Source organism: Micromys minutus (assembly GCF_963924665.1).
Source record: "Micromys minutus genome assembly, chromosome: 4".
NCBI classification, from domain to species: domain Eukaryota; kingdom Metazoa; phylum Chordata; class Mammalia; order Rodentia; family Muridae; genus Micromys; species Micromys minutus.
This window is the reverse complement of record NC_137973.1, coordinates 69,086,452-69,103,159: the sequence shown is the minus strand read 5'-3', so window position 1 is coordinate 69,103,159 and position 16,708 is coordinate 69,086,452. Positions and strand designations below refer to the sequence as shown.

Genomic DNA, 16,708 nt, shown 5'->3' with positions numbered 1-16,708 from the left:
ACAAATGAAAGTGCAGAGAAATGTGTAGGACACAGAGAGCTTCTTTCCTAGCTAGAAAGATATATTTTTCAATATTGTACAAACCCAGGAAGATTGCTGTATACTGGAAAGGCTAAATAAACAAGCATTATGTAAATAACATGGAAGTAAGTACACTGAAAAAAGAGAACGGATGGAGTTCAAACCCTATGCAAAGTGCAGGCATGTGAAAGGTAAGTAAGTGTGACTTCTAAAGACCATCAATGTCACCACAAAGACTGGTCAAGCCAGCAGCTGACAGAGAAACACTGCTCTCTAGGAAACAACAGTCAGAAATGCAACTGAGAAATCACGGATCCAAACCACAGGCAAGCACATACAGCAGAGCAAGGATGGCTCAGCAGGAAAAGATGCTAAACCAGCCCGACCACCTGAGTTCAACTCCAGAACCCATGGGAAGGTGGAGGAGACAGCAACTCCTTAAAGTTGTCATGCACACATGTACACACACACACACACACACACACACACACACACACACAACCACAGGATACATAAAAGAATATGAAAATAAAGGGAAAAAAGTCCATTCAAAAAGATATGGTTGGCTGGGTGTAGAGGTACAGAAAGCAGAGACAGAGACAAGAAAATCACCACTAACTCAAGGGCAGCCTTGTCTACACAGTGAGTTCTGGGCCAGCCCAAGCTAACAGTAAGACCATAACTAAAACATACAAGACAAAGACAGCCAAGCTGGGGCTCGAGGATGCATATCTGAAACCCCAGAACTTGGGAAAAGGAAGCAGGAGGATCTTGAGTTTAAGGCTAGCCTGGACTACACAACCCTATCTTAAAAAAAAAAAAAAAAATGCTAAGCTAGAAGAAACAAAGTTATCTAACAGTTTAACAATTACTACACAGAGAAATAAGATACATGAAGATTAGAAATTTTAAAAATAAAAAAATTAAAGGAAGTGGTAAATAATAAATATAAAGAAAAGATAACACATGGAAAATAGAAACCACAAAGAAAAGTATAAGAAATAAAACAAATTGTAATTAGGAGACTTCTGACATATAAACAAAAACATCTAAATGACATAACAAAATCTCATAAATCCTAAAATGACACTTGAGTCATACTCAAAATTATCTGGAAATCTACACAAAAATAAAAAGCAGAAAATTAAATGACTTATACAGAGAAAAGTTAGACTGTCCTCAGACTTTGTCCATCATTGGCAAATGTACAAGACCCTGACATTCTTGCATACCCAAGGCAAGAAAGTCTGGGCTAATGACTCACTGACACGTGAGTTCTGACCATCTTCCTGATAGGATCTAGGATGACTGACAGACAAGCTCTGGAGAGATTCTCCAGATGAGTTTGGCTGGTGCAGGCAAAGCTACTCTACCTATGGACACCTTTTCATGGGCTTGGGCCCAGCACTCCATAAAAAGGTGAAAGCAAGCTGACCGCAAGCATTCATCTCTCTCTGCTTCCTGACTGCAGATGCATGTGACAGCAAGTTCAAGTTCCTGCTCCCATGACTTCCCTGACATGGTGTGCTTTCTCAGACTTGTGAGCTAAAATAACCCCCCTTCCTTAAATTGTTTTTGTTGGGTATTTTATCCCAGCAACATGAACAGTAACTTAATATAGCCACCAAACTTCAACAGTGAAGTTACAAGCAAATTAATTGTCTTCGGCTTTCTAGAACTTAGGGGACATAGTTCCACAAACTATTGCTGTGACCACTAGGAAACAAACCTCAGAATTCCAAAATAATGATATACCTTGGCATGGGACTGGTTGCACACATTACATCGATACTTACTGAATTAAGACAAAAGGATGCTTGAGAGAAGCTGGTGTGTGATATTGTGGTCTGACGCAATAAATCCTCTTCAAATATTCTTTAAATAGTGGGCTAGAAAGTTATAGGATTAATTGTTCCTCCTGTAGCTTTTGTCAGCTAAGGTAGGGATCAAACTGGCAGCCACTGTCAAATGGCTGAGAATGACATAGCCTGCGTCTATGGGATCAAGGAGTTGACTTACAACACACAACAACCAAAAGTGAGAGCTACACTTCTCAGTGACCAGAGAGGGGATGTGGAAATGTGGTGATCTGAATAAGATTGGCCTCCATAGGGTCATTACTAGGGAGGGGCACCATTTGAAAGAATTAGAAGGATTGCTGTGGGCTTGTTGGAAAGTGTGTCACTTGGGGTGGGTGGGCTCTGATGATTGAAAAGGCTCCCATGTCAAGCCCAGTGCCTTCTCACAGCAACAGAGCAGTGGCTAAGACAATGAGAAAGAACAATGTTGAACTGGACTGAAGAGACACTAGAATATATATAAAAGTAATATAGCCACTAAATACAATGGAATGACAACACAAACAACAGACACACCTACAAGTATATCTATGTATTACCTAGTTAAAAAGCAAAGCAAAAACACAACACATGCCCTTTTTTTAAAATCATAGGGGATACAATAGGGTTCACTCACAGAATTTAAACGAATGCATGAACTAATAGCCTAAATGTGATTCTTATAATGTGATTGTATACAAATGTTCTTATCTCATAAAATATATCCAGAATTATTTAGCAGCCTATCTACAACAACTCTAATCAGCTCAGGGGAAATAGACAAATTGTCTATATGTGTAGAACACAGGATGGCTTTCCTAAAAGCCTGAAGCCTAACTTAACCATGTGTGGAGTACATATTATTCAGGAGCGCCTTACCTTACTTTATAGTTACCATTCCTTAACTACGGGGAGAGGGCCTATAATGCTACTAAGTGGTTTCACCATCGTGGGAACACCAGAGTGTATTTGCCCAGGTGCAGCCTTCTAAATAACTAAAATGTGTAAAGAGGGAGAAAAACACATTAGAGTTTTTAACTGTTTTTGATAATTATTCTGGAAGGTTAGTACTGACTGTATCCTTCTGAAACTATTACGTACATGACACACCATGAAACAAGAAAGAAATCCAGATGTAACCTATGAGGCCATGGTTTTTCAAGAACCAGGACGATTGCTAAAGAAGGCAGAGATGCCGGCTAAAAATATGCAAGCAAAGAACTCTGAAACCTTATCTTGAACTGGAAGGAATGATGTAAACTCAGAAGCTGACTGACTACCTTTAAAAAGAAAGACACTGGCTAGGCACAGCAGTGCACATCTTTAATTCTAGCACTTACTAGACAGGTAGGCAGATCTCTGGAGTTCCAGACTTAAAAACAAACAAACAAACAAATAAACAAAACAGACAGACATGTATACACATACATACCCACAACTCACTATGCATTTCCCAATGCTATGCATTGATAAAACTCCAAACAAGGAACAACCTAGGTCGCAGTGTCCCTCGTACCTGTACTGTGATGCTGAAACATGATTTTTTTTTTCCTAGTAGAAACCAAGATTATAAGACATGGGGCTGATTCCAGATCTAGCACAGGAAATATACAAAGGACTCTAAAACACTGTTATACCAAAGAGCTACCTAACTAAAGACAGCTAAAAAGGCATGTCTGAGAACCAGGAGCTCTATTTGTTTATTACAAAAGAATCTCCACTGACCAAGGACATCAAAAATAACAAGCAGCTGTCTGGAGAAAGAGACAGACCCAGTGCCTTCGCCTGAAAACAGAGCAAAGTAACCAGGTGAGGGGACCATACCAGCACTTGGTAGGCAGAGGCAGGCACATCTCTGTGAGTTCAAGGTCAGGCTGGTCTACCTATAGAGTTCCAGGACAGCCCAGGCTATATGTTAAGACCCTGTCTCAAAAAACGAAAAACAAAACCCACCACCACTACCACCAAAACCAGATGAAAACAACCAAGCCTTCAGTATGTACTTCCAACATGAATTGAGTGCCTCTTTACAGGAGTGTTTCAACTAAGAAATGAATAAAATGTTTTTAAAAGCTGTGGAGCCAGAGAAATGGTCCGGTTGGATATTAACATGTGGCCACAAAAATTCTTTGAATAGAATTGAAGGCTGTGGTAACTTTTCTGTTGTCAACTTGACTTTTTTTGGAATGAACTACAACCTAGAAATGGAGTGATCTTGAGACACAGGGTTTTGATTCAGATCTTGGGGTGGGATGACATATGCCTTTAACCTGGGCCATATACCTTCTGCTGGAAGCCTAGATAATACATAAGACAATGGAAGAAGGAACCATTCATTCCTTCTCTGACTGTTTGCCCTCACTCTGGGAGCATATCTAATCCTTGACTGGCATTAGAGCTTACTTCTTTGGGATTCCAACTTAAACAGAAGATCAGCTGAAACATCCAACCTCATAGGACTGAGCAACTACTAGATTCTTGGACTTGTTATCCACAGATATATAGATATGTGGGGGTGGGGGGTGGATTGAGACTGATTTATTCCATAAGGTCTATGACTCTAAAGAATCCTGACTAATACAAAGGCTACGTCTTTGTTGTCTCATTTAGCTAAAACATCATTCCTGATTTGCTCAACCTCTTCATTAACAGCTGGATAAAGAACAATGCTAAAACAGGCTGCTATGGCTGCTGTAGTTACACTGACAAATAATGAAAATTTTTCTATGATTCTATGATTGGGGCTTGATCTCTACCTAACAATACCAGTATGGCTGTGTGTGTGTGTGTGTGTGTGTGTGTGTGTGTGTCCAGCACAGGAGCCGGGAAAAGGACTCAGTCGCCCATATGGGTGTGGAGTACTTGGAACTCCAGTTTCAGGGGATCTGAAACTATGACCCTTCTGCACCCCAGGATACACATAATATATATAAACTAATGCAAGCACACGTATACATAAATAAGTAGATAAATTTTTTAATTAAATAAATAAAACTGAAGCAAATTCTATTACTTTGGAAATCAAAATCCAGTTTTATTATCTTAAAAGTGGAATTAGGAAGGCCTTTGTATCAGCAATTACTGCATTTATGAGAAGATAGTGATTTATAATTATTATCTAGCACTGGATGATAATGGGGTGGGTGGAGCTAAAGCAGAACCAGGAAGGTCTCTGTCAGCTGCAGGCCAGCCTGATGTACATAGTGAGTTCAGGGTAGCCAAAGCTATACAGTGAGATTCTATCTCAAAAAAAAAAAAAAACAAAACAAAACAAAAAAAAAAAAAACAAAAAAAAAAAACCAAAAAAACAAAAAAAAAAAAACTAAAATGTATTCTATTGCTGACATGCTGCAGACATTCTTTTACTATCAATTTATATTTTAACCATTTCCACAGCTAAGATGCAGTTGGCTCTGTCACTTTTCACTAGTTGACATTTACAGTCTTTCAAAAAAAAGGTCCTAATCATATAAAATTTACAGTTAATTTTAAACATGCTTAATCTGTGAGTTTAACATAGAATACATTACATGTACCTATGAAAGTTCTATTTAAAGTGGGAAAGTTGGCTCAACAGTTACGAACAACTGGTTGCTCCTCCGGAGAATATGAATTTGAGTCCCAGGACCCAACAGCAGCTCACAACTATCTGTAACTGCAGATGCCCTCTTCTGCCCTACACATGCATACCTGTGTACTCTCACATAGACACACAAACAAAACTAAATAATAGCTTATTTCAAAAAAAACTGGGACTCAAAAACAGAGTGCGTACCTAGCATGCATGAAGTCAAGTTTGACCCACCCCAGCACATGTAAATCGTGTGTGCTGATGCACATGTATAACCTCCCAACACTGGAGGAGTGGAGGCAGGAGGATCAGAAAGAAGATAAACATCATCCGTAGCTCCCTATAACATTAGAGGCTAGATCCTATCTAAGAGAGAAAGCGGGGAGAGGGAGAAAGTGGGGGAGAGGGTGAAGGAGAGAGAGAGAGAAGAAAGAGAAAAAAGGGGGCAAAAGAGAAAAGGAAAGCAAACTATTGAAATTATACCACTGCTGTACCCACCAGCTGCTTGATTCATCTCTAGACCAAATGCCATGACAAAAGATTCTGTACCACATAATCCCCCCAAACACTGCCAGTGGGCTCGGGAGATGGCTCAGCTCACAACTGTCCATAACTTTAGCTCAAGGGGATCCCATGTCCTCTTCCCATCCCTGACAGCACTGGGTACACATAGTGCACAAACATGCAGGCAGGAAAAACATCCAAACAGATAAAATCAAATAAAAATAAAAATACCATGCTACCCGGCATAGAGAAGTATGTGTTCGATAAACATCTCTTGAATAAATGCGCCCTCGTTGTAGAGAGAAAAAGTGTATCTCCCAAGTGGAAATGGGTATCTAAGGCACCCAGTACTAAGTCCAAACCCAAACTCTTCAGGGTAAACATCTGAAGTAGTCTTACTAGTAATGGAAATCCCAAAGTCATTTCCTAACACTTAGCTGGATGATACAGAAATGATTGTTTTAAATGTTCTTATCGCTGAATTTTAATTAAGCCAACTAGGAAAAGAATGGGATGATCTTTAAGGAAATAGCATGTATAATGATTCAGATAAACATGATATTTTAAAATCTCTTACCAGCTTAGGTGAGACAAAGCGGGAACAATTTTCTATTTTGTATTAAGTACAAAGTAACAGTACCAAAAAAAAAAAAAAGAAAAAAAAAAAAAAAAAAAAAAAGAAGCCAGAAAAATATGCATCATCTCTTGAATGGATGAAAAGGATGACTTTAACTGTTGTTAAGCAGGTAGCATGTACAAACTACCCATGCACTTAAAAGTATCTATTTAATTTATTACAGTAGATGCTGAATGAGCTTTTCTGTAGTTATACATCATTATTCCGTTTGATTTGCCACTATGTTGTCCAAAAGAATAAAATATGCTCTTCTCTAAACAAACAAACAAACAAACAAGGACAACAACAAAGTACACTTTGTCAGACATGGTGATGCCTTTAGCATCTTAGCATCTTAGAGACTGGGAGGCAAGAGCAGGTGGACCTCTGTGAGTTAGCGGACGGCCTGGTTTACATAGGGAGCTCCAGGTCAGTTAGGGCTGTGTAATAGTGAATCTACTGAGAAAGAAAACGAGAAGGGGGCGGGGAAGGGAGGGAGAGGGAGGGAGGAGGGAGGGAGGAAGGAAGAAAGGAAGAGAGGAGGGAGGGAGGAAGGAAAAAGAAAGGTAGACAGAAAGAGGGAGGATAGCAAAGAAAGAAATTTACACTATCCCTATAGATTTACTATGAAAATCTAAAAATTAACAATGTGCTCAAAGCCTCACAGCAGTGAAACTGTATCCCTCTACCAAGTGCTAAACCACATCAATTAAACAAACATATAAAGGTAACTCAGAGTGTGACCATTTGAAATTCCTGCTAGTCAATAGTGAAAAGAAGAGGCTCAGCTAAAACACAGAAAGCATTTCCATTCCAATATTTTTTTCAAGGAAAGAGTTTGCCAGTTTACCGAAGGGTCTTATCAGATTTCCTTCTCACTTTATATAAAATTTTAAGATGACAAAAATCCTGGAACTTGAGCTTGTGGCTTCCCACTCTTAACCATGGCGATGAATAATTGAAATGAAAACGCAGACCCTGGGCTGGAGAGATGGCTTGGCTGGTTAAGAGCACCAGCTGCTCTTCCAAAGATCCTGAGTTCAAATCCCACCCACCGGGTGGCTCACAGCTATCTCCAGTGAGTTCTCATCTCCTCTTCTTGAACGAAGGTATATATTCAGATAGAGCACTCATATACAATAATAAACAAATCTTTTTTTAAAAAAAAGACAGACAAGAAAATGCAGACCCTAAACTATCCAGTTAACTTCCTGAGCTATTAGTTTGGTACTCATCTAGAATAGGTAAAATTCAGGATTAAATTTTCACCCAAAAGCCCCAATTTCCTCCTATATAAAATCTTTATTAGGGTCTTTTCATGAATAGTCCAGATTTCCCTTCTCCAGAGTTCTTAATCTCCATAAACATCTCCTGGGAATACTCTATGTAAACTATGGTTTCCACACAAGAGTCACGCTGCTTTATTTTGGGTCACATTAACTCTGTGCTGGCATCTTCTATTTTGCTTGTAATCAAAGCTTAGGATGGCTAAATTTTTGTCCCTGGTTATAGAGACAGCAGATGAAGTCTGTATTTGGACTATTTTAGACTACATCACAATGATACCCTATCACTTTATTTGATAATTACCGCCTTGTAATCTCGTTGCCCCTGACTTTCTGTCTCCCAAGCCTTCATCTTCCCTACACCCATGACTTTCAGAGAAATGAATACATTGCACATTGAGGGTGTCTTATAGCAGACTCACTGTAGCTGCTTACACAGAAGAAGCATGGCTGGCTGTAAATTTGAGCATGTTTTAAGGATTCTTTGATGACTACACTTGGAAAATAGAAAAGATTTATTAGATGCTTTATGTCAACTCATTTAGTCCCCAGAATAGCAGGATCAGTACACTGTCCTTGCCACACAAATGACAAAGGCAAGGACTAGAGGCTAAGTCAACTGAGGTGGAAACCTGTTGGTGGAGAGCCGGGCCTTCAAAACCAAGGCACCTCTACTTTAATATTAAAAGTGTCCCTCCAGGGGAAGATGGACAACTAATTGAAGTATGTCTGCATGGTAAGAGGGATCTGAGAATAATTCCTGCTACCAGCTGCTTGAACATGGCACCAAAAGCCCAGACAACAAGCAAAAATTGACAGATGAAACTGACTACATAAAGCTCAAGCCCCCAGTGCCATTGTCCCCAGGGTGACAAGATGATCTATAAGAACAAATGAGAGATCTGTAAAATATAAATGACAAAGACATAATTCCAGAATATATAAAGAGCCCCTATAACTCAGTATCAACAAAAACAGTCTGAGGTTTTTGGCTGGATGGTTGGTTGTTTTTTTGACATAGGGTTTCTCTGTGTAGCACTGGCTGTTCTGGCAGTAGCTCAGATTGACTTTTAACGGAGCAAACAACTTATGACTTTTCTCCAAAGACTATATGAATAGCCAAACAAGCATATGAAGAACTGTCCATCATTAATCACCAGAGAAATGCTATGACCTGCCCCAACCTGCTCCAACTATCACAACAAAGAAAAACTGGGGATGCCGAGCTGTACCCAGACACTGGCAAGTCGGAGCCATGTATACAAAATGGTGCAGGCGCACTGGAAAAACAATGTGGTGGTTCCTCAAAAATCAAAATTAGAATTACCATATGACCCAGGAATCCCACTTCTGGGCATAGATGCAGAACTGAAAGCAGGCTCGTAGACAATCATGGGCACATTACTCAGTACAAGAGAGGAGGAAGCAGCAGAAACTCCCATTGACAGGCCACTAAAGAAGAGTTTGTAACAGTTGGTGAGAAAGCTCAGACCTGTGATCAATTCCTGCACTATGTAGGGAGAGACCTTTTCCTCCACACACAGGTGTTATGGCACACACACACACACACACACACACACACACACACACACACACGCATGCACACTAAATTTGCCCCAAAAGAAAAAGTGTGTATGGGCACAGCCAAACCACTGCACACGTGTATATAAGCAATGGAATACTATTCAGCATTTTTTCAAAAGGAAATCTGCCATGCGTTGCAATGTGGATGAAATCTGAAGTTAGTGAGTGACGACGAAGGCAGGTATGCAAAGTCAAATTCCATGTGATTTCACGTAGATCAGGTGCCTAAGTAGTCAGGGGGCTGCCAGGAGACAGAAGCGTAGGAGGGCTGCTTAACCAGTACAGTTTTGAGGGTGTATGATAAAAAAACACAAACTACAGATTCTGAGGGGCACAACGTGAAAGTATTTGACACTAGTAAACTGTACACCTAAAAATGATTAAAACGATACATCTCGTGTCACACTTATTACAACTAACTTTTCTTTCATTATCTTCTCCTGTCCTATCTTAGTGCCAATAAAAAGAGAAAGTGAAAAGCAGCAGAGATAAAAGGCTTCAACAATGTAAAAAGAATTAAGAAAACAATGAAGACAACCCTGAGCCCAGCTTATCAAGTTTCCTCTTAATTCTTTTAACCTGGACATACTTTAAACAACAGTAAAATGTCATCCCATAGGCACGAAAACAAAACAAAAACAAAAACGAACAAAAAAGGTAATAAAGGCCTTGTAGAGATTAAAACTCACTGACTATTATGACTTTGCCGATTATTGTACGACCTTGGGCAAGGTATTTTCATTCATTCATTCACTCATTCATTCATTTGCCAAAAGTTTCTGCACATGGTCAAATAATACAGTACTCTTCTGAGGAATAAGAGGGGCATATAAAATACTAGGCACAACTCTTGGCACGTTATGAGTGTTGTGTTGACTGTGGAGTTAGACAATGAATAGGGTGAATTAAAGTAGGGTAAGTCCATAGCCTACTCTTCAGCGATGTGCCGAATTTGTGGGTCCTTCGGTGCCATATCAAATCAGACACTATTTAGGAATCATTAATAACTTCACCATCCCTTTCGAAAGTGGAGCTGTCTGGTAGGGCTCTCCCTCTCTCTGGGAAAAGCAGTGTCATCTAAGGTATTCGAAGATACTTGCTTAGGGAACAGCCACATACAGAGCCCGGGGATGGTGAAGCCCGATAAGACACTGGAGCCCCCGCCGCTGTCACTTCCTAGGGGCCTAGGCTGATCTGGGGAGGGGACCCGTCACCCAGCACCCCACAGGCCCCTGCCTGCGTCCCAGAGTGCAGGGGCGGCCGCGGCCGGCGGGGCGCCGGGCGTGGGGGGCCGGGGCTCACCGCGCGCGGCCGGCAGCGGGTACAGCTTCTCGGCCTTCTGCAGGAAGCGCTGGGCCTTGTCGCGGTTGCCGGCGCTCAGGGCCTCGCGAGCGATCTGCACGCATTTCTCCGCCTCGTCGCGGTTGCCCTCCATGGCTCGCGCCTGCCTCGGTGTCCGCGGCCGCGCAGCTGCGAGGGGGCCCGGCGCGCAGGAGGCGAGGCGGCCGGGCGGGGCACGGCGCGGCGCGGCACGGGGAGGAGCGGGCACCGCGGCGGCGGCCCGGCGACGGGCGGCCTCGCAGCTCCGCCTCCTCACGGCCGCCTCCCCGCCCCCCGCGGCCGCAGCGGCGCCAGCCGCGTCCCTCCCGGGCCTGGGCGACCGTACAGCCGACGCGGTAACCCGGGCGGAGGGCGGGGAGACCACGGACGCCTGGGCCCCAAAGCTCGGGCGCAGCGCCGAGCCCGCCTTCCGCGCCACCGGGGCGGGGACAGGGACCCTCACTACAGACTCACGAGGACCAGAGGCCTGGCCTCAGGGCACATTGGTCTTGGGAAGCCCTAGGCCTCTGTTAATGCTGATTGTGGTGTGGATCCTACAGGAGCTTCCTCCGTTGGGGCTGGAGCCCTGAGCCCCCAACCCACGGAGCTTCCCTGCCCCTCTCGGCTGCACTTCTGACCCACACCTCTCCTGCTACCCAGCAGGTACAATGCAGCTCTTTTGGTTAGTTAAATCAGCTGTAAGGCTATAAAGCAGGAAGTTCTTTTTTTTTTCTTTTTTAAAGGGACATAGGATGCTTAGCATCTTGTTTGCTTCAGGAAGTATGGTGCATGTGGTGGTAAGTTTCAGTGAGGGGTAAAGGATCAATATTTAAATGAACATGTCTGATTTGTACCAAAACTTATGCTTCATGTCCATGAAAATAGCACCTTTCCAGTGACTAGCATTTCACACCTGTCTGGTAATTAAAAGCAAATTATCTTCTTTTTTCGTTGGAAGTAGCTGTTATACCCTGAGGGCCTCTACCCGACCAGCTAGCTGTCCCACCTTAGGACAGTCCTTCCACATTACTGTTGACTGTCCAAAGGACACCATACTACCCCAGCTTCTGCCAAAGTGTTAAGATCCTAACAGTTCATAGGAAACAATCAAAACAAAACCCCACTGGGTTATGACGTGATATACAGATGCACTGTTTAATTGCTAAGCAAAGAATGTACTTGTTGCTGAATGACATCTGAGAGATAAGTCCCAATTATTAAGCAAGTTTCAAACTAGTTTGGGATCTGACCTTTATTGAGCTTTATCCACCAGAGTGGAATTAATGTCTGTACAAAACCAAATGTCTGTTACTATAACTTCTGCATCACAATTAAAATCCAAACAGTTTTTTAAAAACAGTCAACTCAATCAAAACCCACTACTTCAGAATCAATAGCTTCTTTGAAGCCACAGTAACACTTAAATATGGTTAAGACTCGAATGCAGAAATTTGGTTGGTTGGAAGGGTAATTAAGCCTCCAACTTGCTCAAATAGAATTACAAAAAGGCAAAATTGTGTTTTTCACAGAGATACAGTCCACTGGAATCACCAACACTGGACAGCTGTTAAGAATATTTAGAGTCCTGAGATAATAAGGAATCCAGGCATCCTTAGACAGTCTTCTGTTGTCCTTTCTTCCCGATCAGCGATTTGTGGATGTGTGGGATGACACCTAGGAGAGGGAACAGGGATTAATTCTACCGTTTGTAAAGGTATTTAAAACAGTACAGGAAATAAAAGCAGGAAACTCTACAACTTGAAAAGTCTTCTAAAAACATGTTGCTCATTATAGAAAGTGAAAACTTGGGGGATATAGGAACAAAGATCTTAGCAAAACTAAGTGTAAATCAAATTTCATAAAACCACCCTGTCCCAAAATATCCTCTCCTGGAAGCAATGGAAACGTACACGTTTTCTTAAATAGAATGAGTTTTAGGGATGACGTACCACCACCAGCAATGGTAGCCTTGATCAGAGAATCCAATTCTTCATCTCCGCGTATAGCAAGTTGCAAGTGACGAGGGGTAATACGCTTTACCTTCAAGTCTTTTGATGCATTTCCTGCCAACTCAAGTACCTATAAAAAGCAAAAAATCTGACGATTAATATTCCCAACTTACTCTTACAAGATCTGCAAAGCTAACCAAACCTCAGTAGTGTTTATCTACCAACAGTGGTCATCCCCCACTACCTGAATGACAAGATTCTGCAGACTTCTGCAAGATTGAAGGGGCCCCGCAATTGCATTTGCAAGAGTAGCAAACTCTGCCACAGCAGGATCCTTGGCTGAACACGAGCTCCCTCTAGCGCTCCTTCGGCCCGCGCTGTGCTTAGGGCCTGGGAGTTTTCTTGCATCACTTTCCTCCTTCCCTCTCGCCACTTTCCCCCGCCCCCCAAAGCTTTTCCAGATCACAGGCGTACTCCCGCTTACCTCTGCGGTGAGGTACTCCAGGATGGCTGCGCTGTACACAGCAGCGGTCGCGCCCACACGTCCGTGGCTGGTTGTCCTAGATTTCAGGTGTCGATGAATACGGCCCACAGGGAACTTGATTTTTATGCACACAAACAAACGAAAAAAAAAACGCACAAAGATAGAAGATTCAAAGATAGAAAGATGATGTGCGCGCCAAAGCCAAGGACGGCGGCGGTGCACCAACGCGCCCTGGCAGTTAACACATGTGATCGACGCCCCCCCCACCCCCCAATATTCACTGTCTCCGCAGGCCAAGTCGCGACACATCACTCATGCAAAGATGGAACACCCAGGCAGGGTGCCGACAAACAAGCAAGGGGGTGCAAACATAAAGGCCCGGTCACCCGACTGCGGCAGCAGCTACCCACCTGCAAGCCAGCTCGCTGCGAGCGGGAAACCGCCTTTGTCTTGGCCTTTCCGGAGTCCTTTCCAGCCTTACCGCCAGCCTGCGGCGCCGCCGACGCCCGCGAGCCCGGGAGGGACGGAGAAGATAGAATTACCGAGGCGGCGCGCCCCTCCCCCACCGCGGCGCGTCCAGAAGGCAAGCGCGCGCTCGCGGCCCGCCAGGGTCCCCCGGCCGCCGCTCGCCCCCGCCCTCTCCCCCGCCGACCCCTGCCGCGAGCCCGCCGCGGCTGCGCGCCCCCGCGCCGGCTCCCAGCTGCGCCGTGCGCGCCACCCAACCGTCGCCCGCCGTCCCCGGAGCTCCGGGCTCACAAAACACCTCCCTGCGCTCGTCCCGACCCCGTCTCCCCACGTTCCCACTCGCCACCGCCTCTCCAAGCACCGGAGACGGCGGCCCCACCCGCTCGAAGCCTGCAGCCCGCGGCCACCCGCGGTCGCTCTCACGTTACCATCTCGGACTGTGCTGAAGCTCGGACAAGCGAGGAAGAGACGAGGCCAGGGGGACGCTCAGCGAGATCCCGGCGCCCACTCCTCCGTCGTACCGCGATTCAAACTGCGCCGTCTCCCGCCTTCCTCGCGCCCTTTATACTGCAGAATGTTCCCTCATCCGGGAACTCGGCTGGGTCGGCCCACCAATGATTGCCGCCCGCCCTCGGGACGCGTCCTTGAGGCTTCAGCCAATGGGAGGGCGAGAAGCGGAGTGGTGGGGCGGGCGCTCGCGAGCTCGAGCGGTGATTGGTGCGTGTGGGAAGAGTGGGGGATGCGGCGGGACGGGACCGGGAGAAGAAGGGCCCCGCGGCGGGAGGGCAGCAACAGAGCGGTGCGCCACCGAGCGAGTGGACGGTAACGTCACGTGCTTGGAGGAGGAGCTGAGAGGCTGGGGAGGAGCGCGCGCTGGCGTCCTCCCCGCTGCAGCCCCCCCCACTCCCGCGGTGCTCCGGAGACCACGTGAGCTTCCCACCCGGTCTAGCCTGGCCCTCCGCTGACAATCCCGGCCTCTCGGTTTCCCTCGGGCCTAGCCTTTCGACTCCGCTGATCTCGGTTTTCTTCAGTTTCCTCCTTTCTGACAGGTGGCTCGAAGGCGTCCAGTGAGAAAAACTCAGCTCGGCCTCTACTTGGTGAACCACTTCCCTGATGAAAGTGTCACCTACCCCACCCCCCAGTTGTTTTTCATCTTCATCCACTTCTGCCCTCGCCCCGTTTGACCCCCTCACCCCCTCATCCTGTCTCATAACAACAGTGGGGCCAAGTTACCTTGGGGATGACAAATAATTTTATCTACACACAGGAAGCTTGGGATGAAGCGTTTTTTTAATGAAGTCATCAGCCATATTCTTGCGGAGACTCGTCATCAATGTGATGCACCTATAGCCTAGGGTCTAAAGTTGACTTATGGAAACATCAAAGCTATTATGTGTCAGCTTTCCTACACTAAACATTTTGCCACAAGACAAATGTTGGTAAATGTCAGTGGGGTAACTGTAACATGATTCACAAGCAGTTACAGATGGTTCATGTAATCAGTTACAAATGCTGGGCTTAAAAAATAGACTGTACACGTGGTACTACTGTCCTGGTGCCAGCCATTTAGACATGCAGTTAGAAGGTCCACAATACCTGTATATATCACTAGCGGCTTGGAGGCCATAATTATCTAAATCTTTCGAATGTTACATTTATATTATTTAATATGTAACACTTTTCCATTAAACATTGTGTGGTCTGTGGGTGGCCTCAGGGACTCACTCCATTACAATATTTGTAGAAATCGGACAACTTGAGTGAGTGCTCTCTTTGTGGGGTTCCAGGGATGAACTCAGGTAGTCTCACTTAATACAGCTAGTACCCATCGAGTTACATCACCGGGTTATACTTTTTACATAATTGAATAGTAGTATGAAGAGAATTTTGAAGCATACATTATGTGTACTTAAGTTTGGGAGATTTTAGGAAATTAGAGGACCTCTCTGATCCCAAGACACTAATGCTAGAGGAGGGACTCCCAACAATTTTGATACCGAAGCTTATTGGAACTAAAGAATTACAATGATGTCATCATATGCCAAAAACAGCTGAAGCCCCTGCAATGCCAGCACCTAGTAGGCTGCATCAGAAGAATCAAGAAGAATGCCAGTCTCAACTATGCACCAATTATAGTTCTGAAACTTAAGGACTGGCCTGCTCTGGTGGTGGCAGCCCACATCCTTAATTCCAGCCCTTAAGAGGCAAAGGCAGGCAGATTTTTGTCAATTTGAGGCCAACAGGGTCTACACAGTGAGTTACAAGTCATCTAGAACTAGAGTGAGGCCCTATCTTTTAAAAAAGGGGGAGGGGTATAGCACCAAGCCCAGTACAATTAACCCTGGCTTCTGATAAAATTCTTTTTTAAGATTTATTTATTTCATGAGCTGTCTTCAGACACACCAGAAGAGGGCATCAGATCCCCATTACAGATGGTTGTGATCTGGGAATTGAACTCAGGACTTCTGGAAGAGCAGTCAGTGCCCTTAACCACTGAGCCACCTCTCCAGCCCAGCTTTGCTGGAGAAAGTATGCCGATGAGAGCGGACTTTGGGATTTAAAGCTTCACACTTTTTCTGTGCAGTTCAGTCTCCTTGCTTCATGCTTACAAAGAAAGATATGAGGAGCTCCCCACTTCCTTCCCTCCTATGACTCCTGCCACGTGCTTCTATGCTGTCTATCCTGATGGAGACTTACCTATTAGAACTGCAGGCCAAAATGAGCTCTTTATAGAAGCTGCCTTGGTCTTGGTATTTATCTCAACAACAGAAAAGAACCTGATAGAGAAGTTGGTACTGAGCGTGATATTTCTGTACAGAACCATGGGGTTTTTGTTGTTGTTGCTGTTGTTTTTGTTTTGTTTCGTTTTTGAGAAGTATAAAAGAGTGTGGGGCTTTGAACTGCAAAAGAGATTGCATGATGTAAGTAGAGCTAAACAGATCATCACAGTAGTCTGGAAGACAGAGGTGCTGAGAGCCAGGTAGGATATCTGCCAAGGAGAACTGCATACGTGGAATGGAGCCAGCCCAAGGGCTGTGTTTTATAGACAGCAAAACTGGAGGGGCAGAAC

At 44.5% G+C, this 16,708-nt stretch overlaps 2 protein-coding genes across 3 annotated transcripts in view; both read right to left on the bottom strand.

The window, feature by feature from the left end:
* The window catches only part of DNAJB14 (DnaJ heat shock protein family (Hsp40) member B14), a 38,513-nt gene extending 27,598 nt beyond the window's left edge, over positions 1-10,915 (bottom strand). For both annotated transcript variants that reach the window (XM_080916582.1, XM_080916583.1), the window contains exon 1: positions 10,723-10,915. In XM_080916582.1, the coding sequence (XP_080772708.1) occupies positions 10,723-10,855 (133 nt within the window). In that variant the 5' untranslated portion in view covers positions 10,856-10,915. The remainder of the gene's footprint in view (positions 1-10,722) is intronic.
* A 1,059-nt stretch (positions 10,916-11,974) lies between these two features.
* On the bottom strand, positions 11,975-14,217 carry H2AZ1 (H2A.Z variant histone 1). Its single transcript, XM_080916470.1, has 5 exons — positions 14,067-14,217; positions 13,584-13,661; positions 13,174-13,287; positions 12,690-12,819; positions 11,975-12,414 (listed from the first exon to the last, which is right to left on the bottom strand). Exons 1-5 carry the CDS (start codon positions 14,067-14,069, stop codon positions 12,353-12,355), a joined length of 387 nt encoding a protein of 128 aa, XP_080772596.1. The 5' UTR covers positions 14,070-14,217; the 3' UTR covers positions 11,975-12,352.
* Positions 14,218-16,708: the final 2,491 nt, after the last annotated feature.

Bases quoted from the DNA above. Each gene is read 5' to 3' on its own strand.
- H2AZ1 (XM_080916470.1), bottom strand. The intron at 12,820-13,173 runs GTAAGCGGGAGT...TGCTTTTTATAG, and splicing joins TGGAGTACCTCACCGCAGAG to GTACTTGAGTTGGCAGGAAA. The intron at 12,415-12,689 runs GTACGTCATCCC...TCCCTCTCCTAG, and splicing joins GGCTACCATTGCTGGTGGTG to GTGTCATCCCACACATCCAC.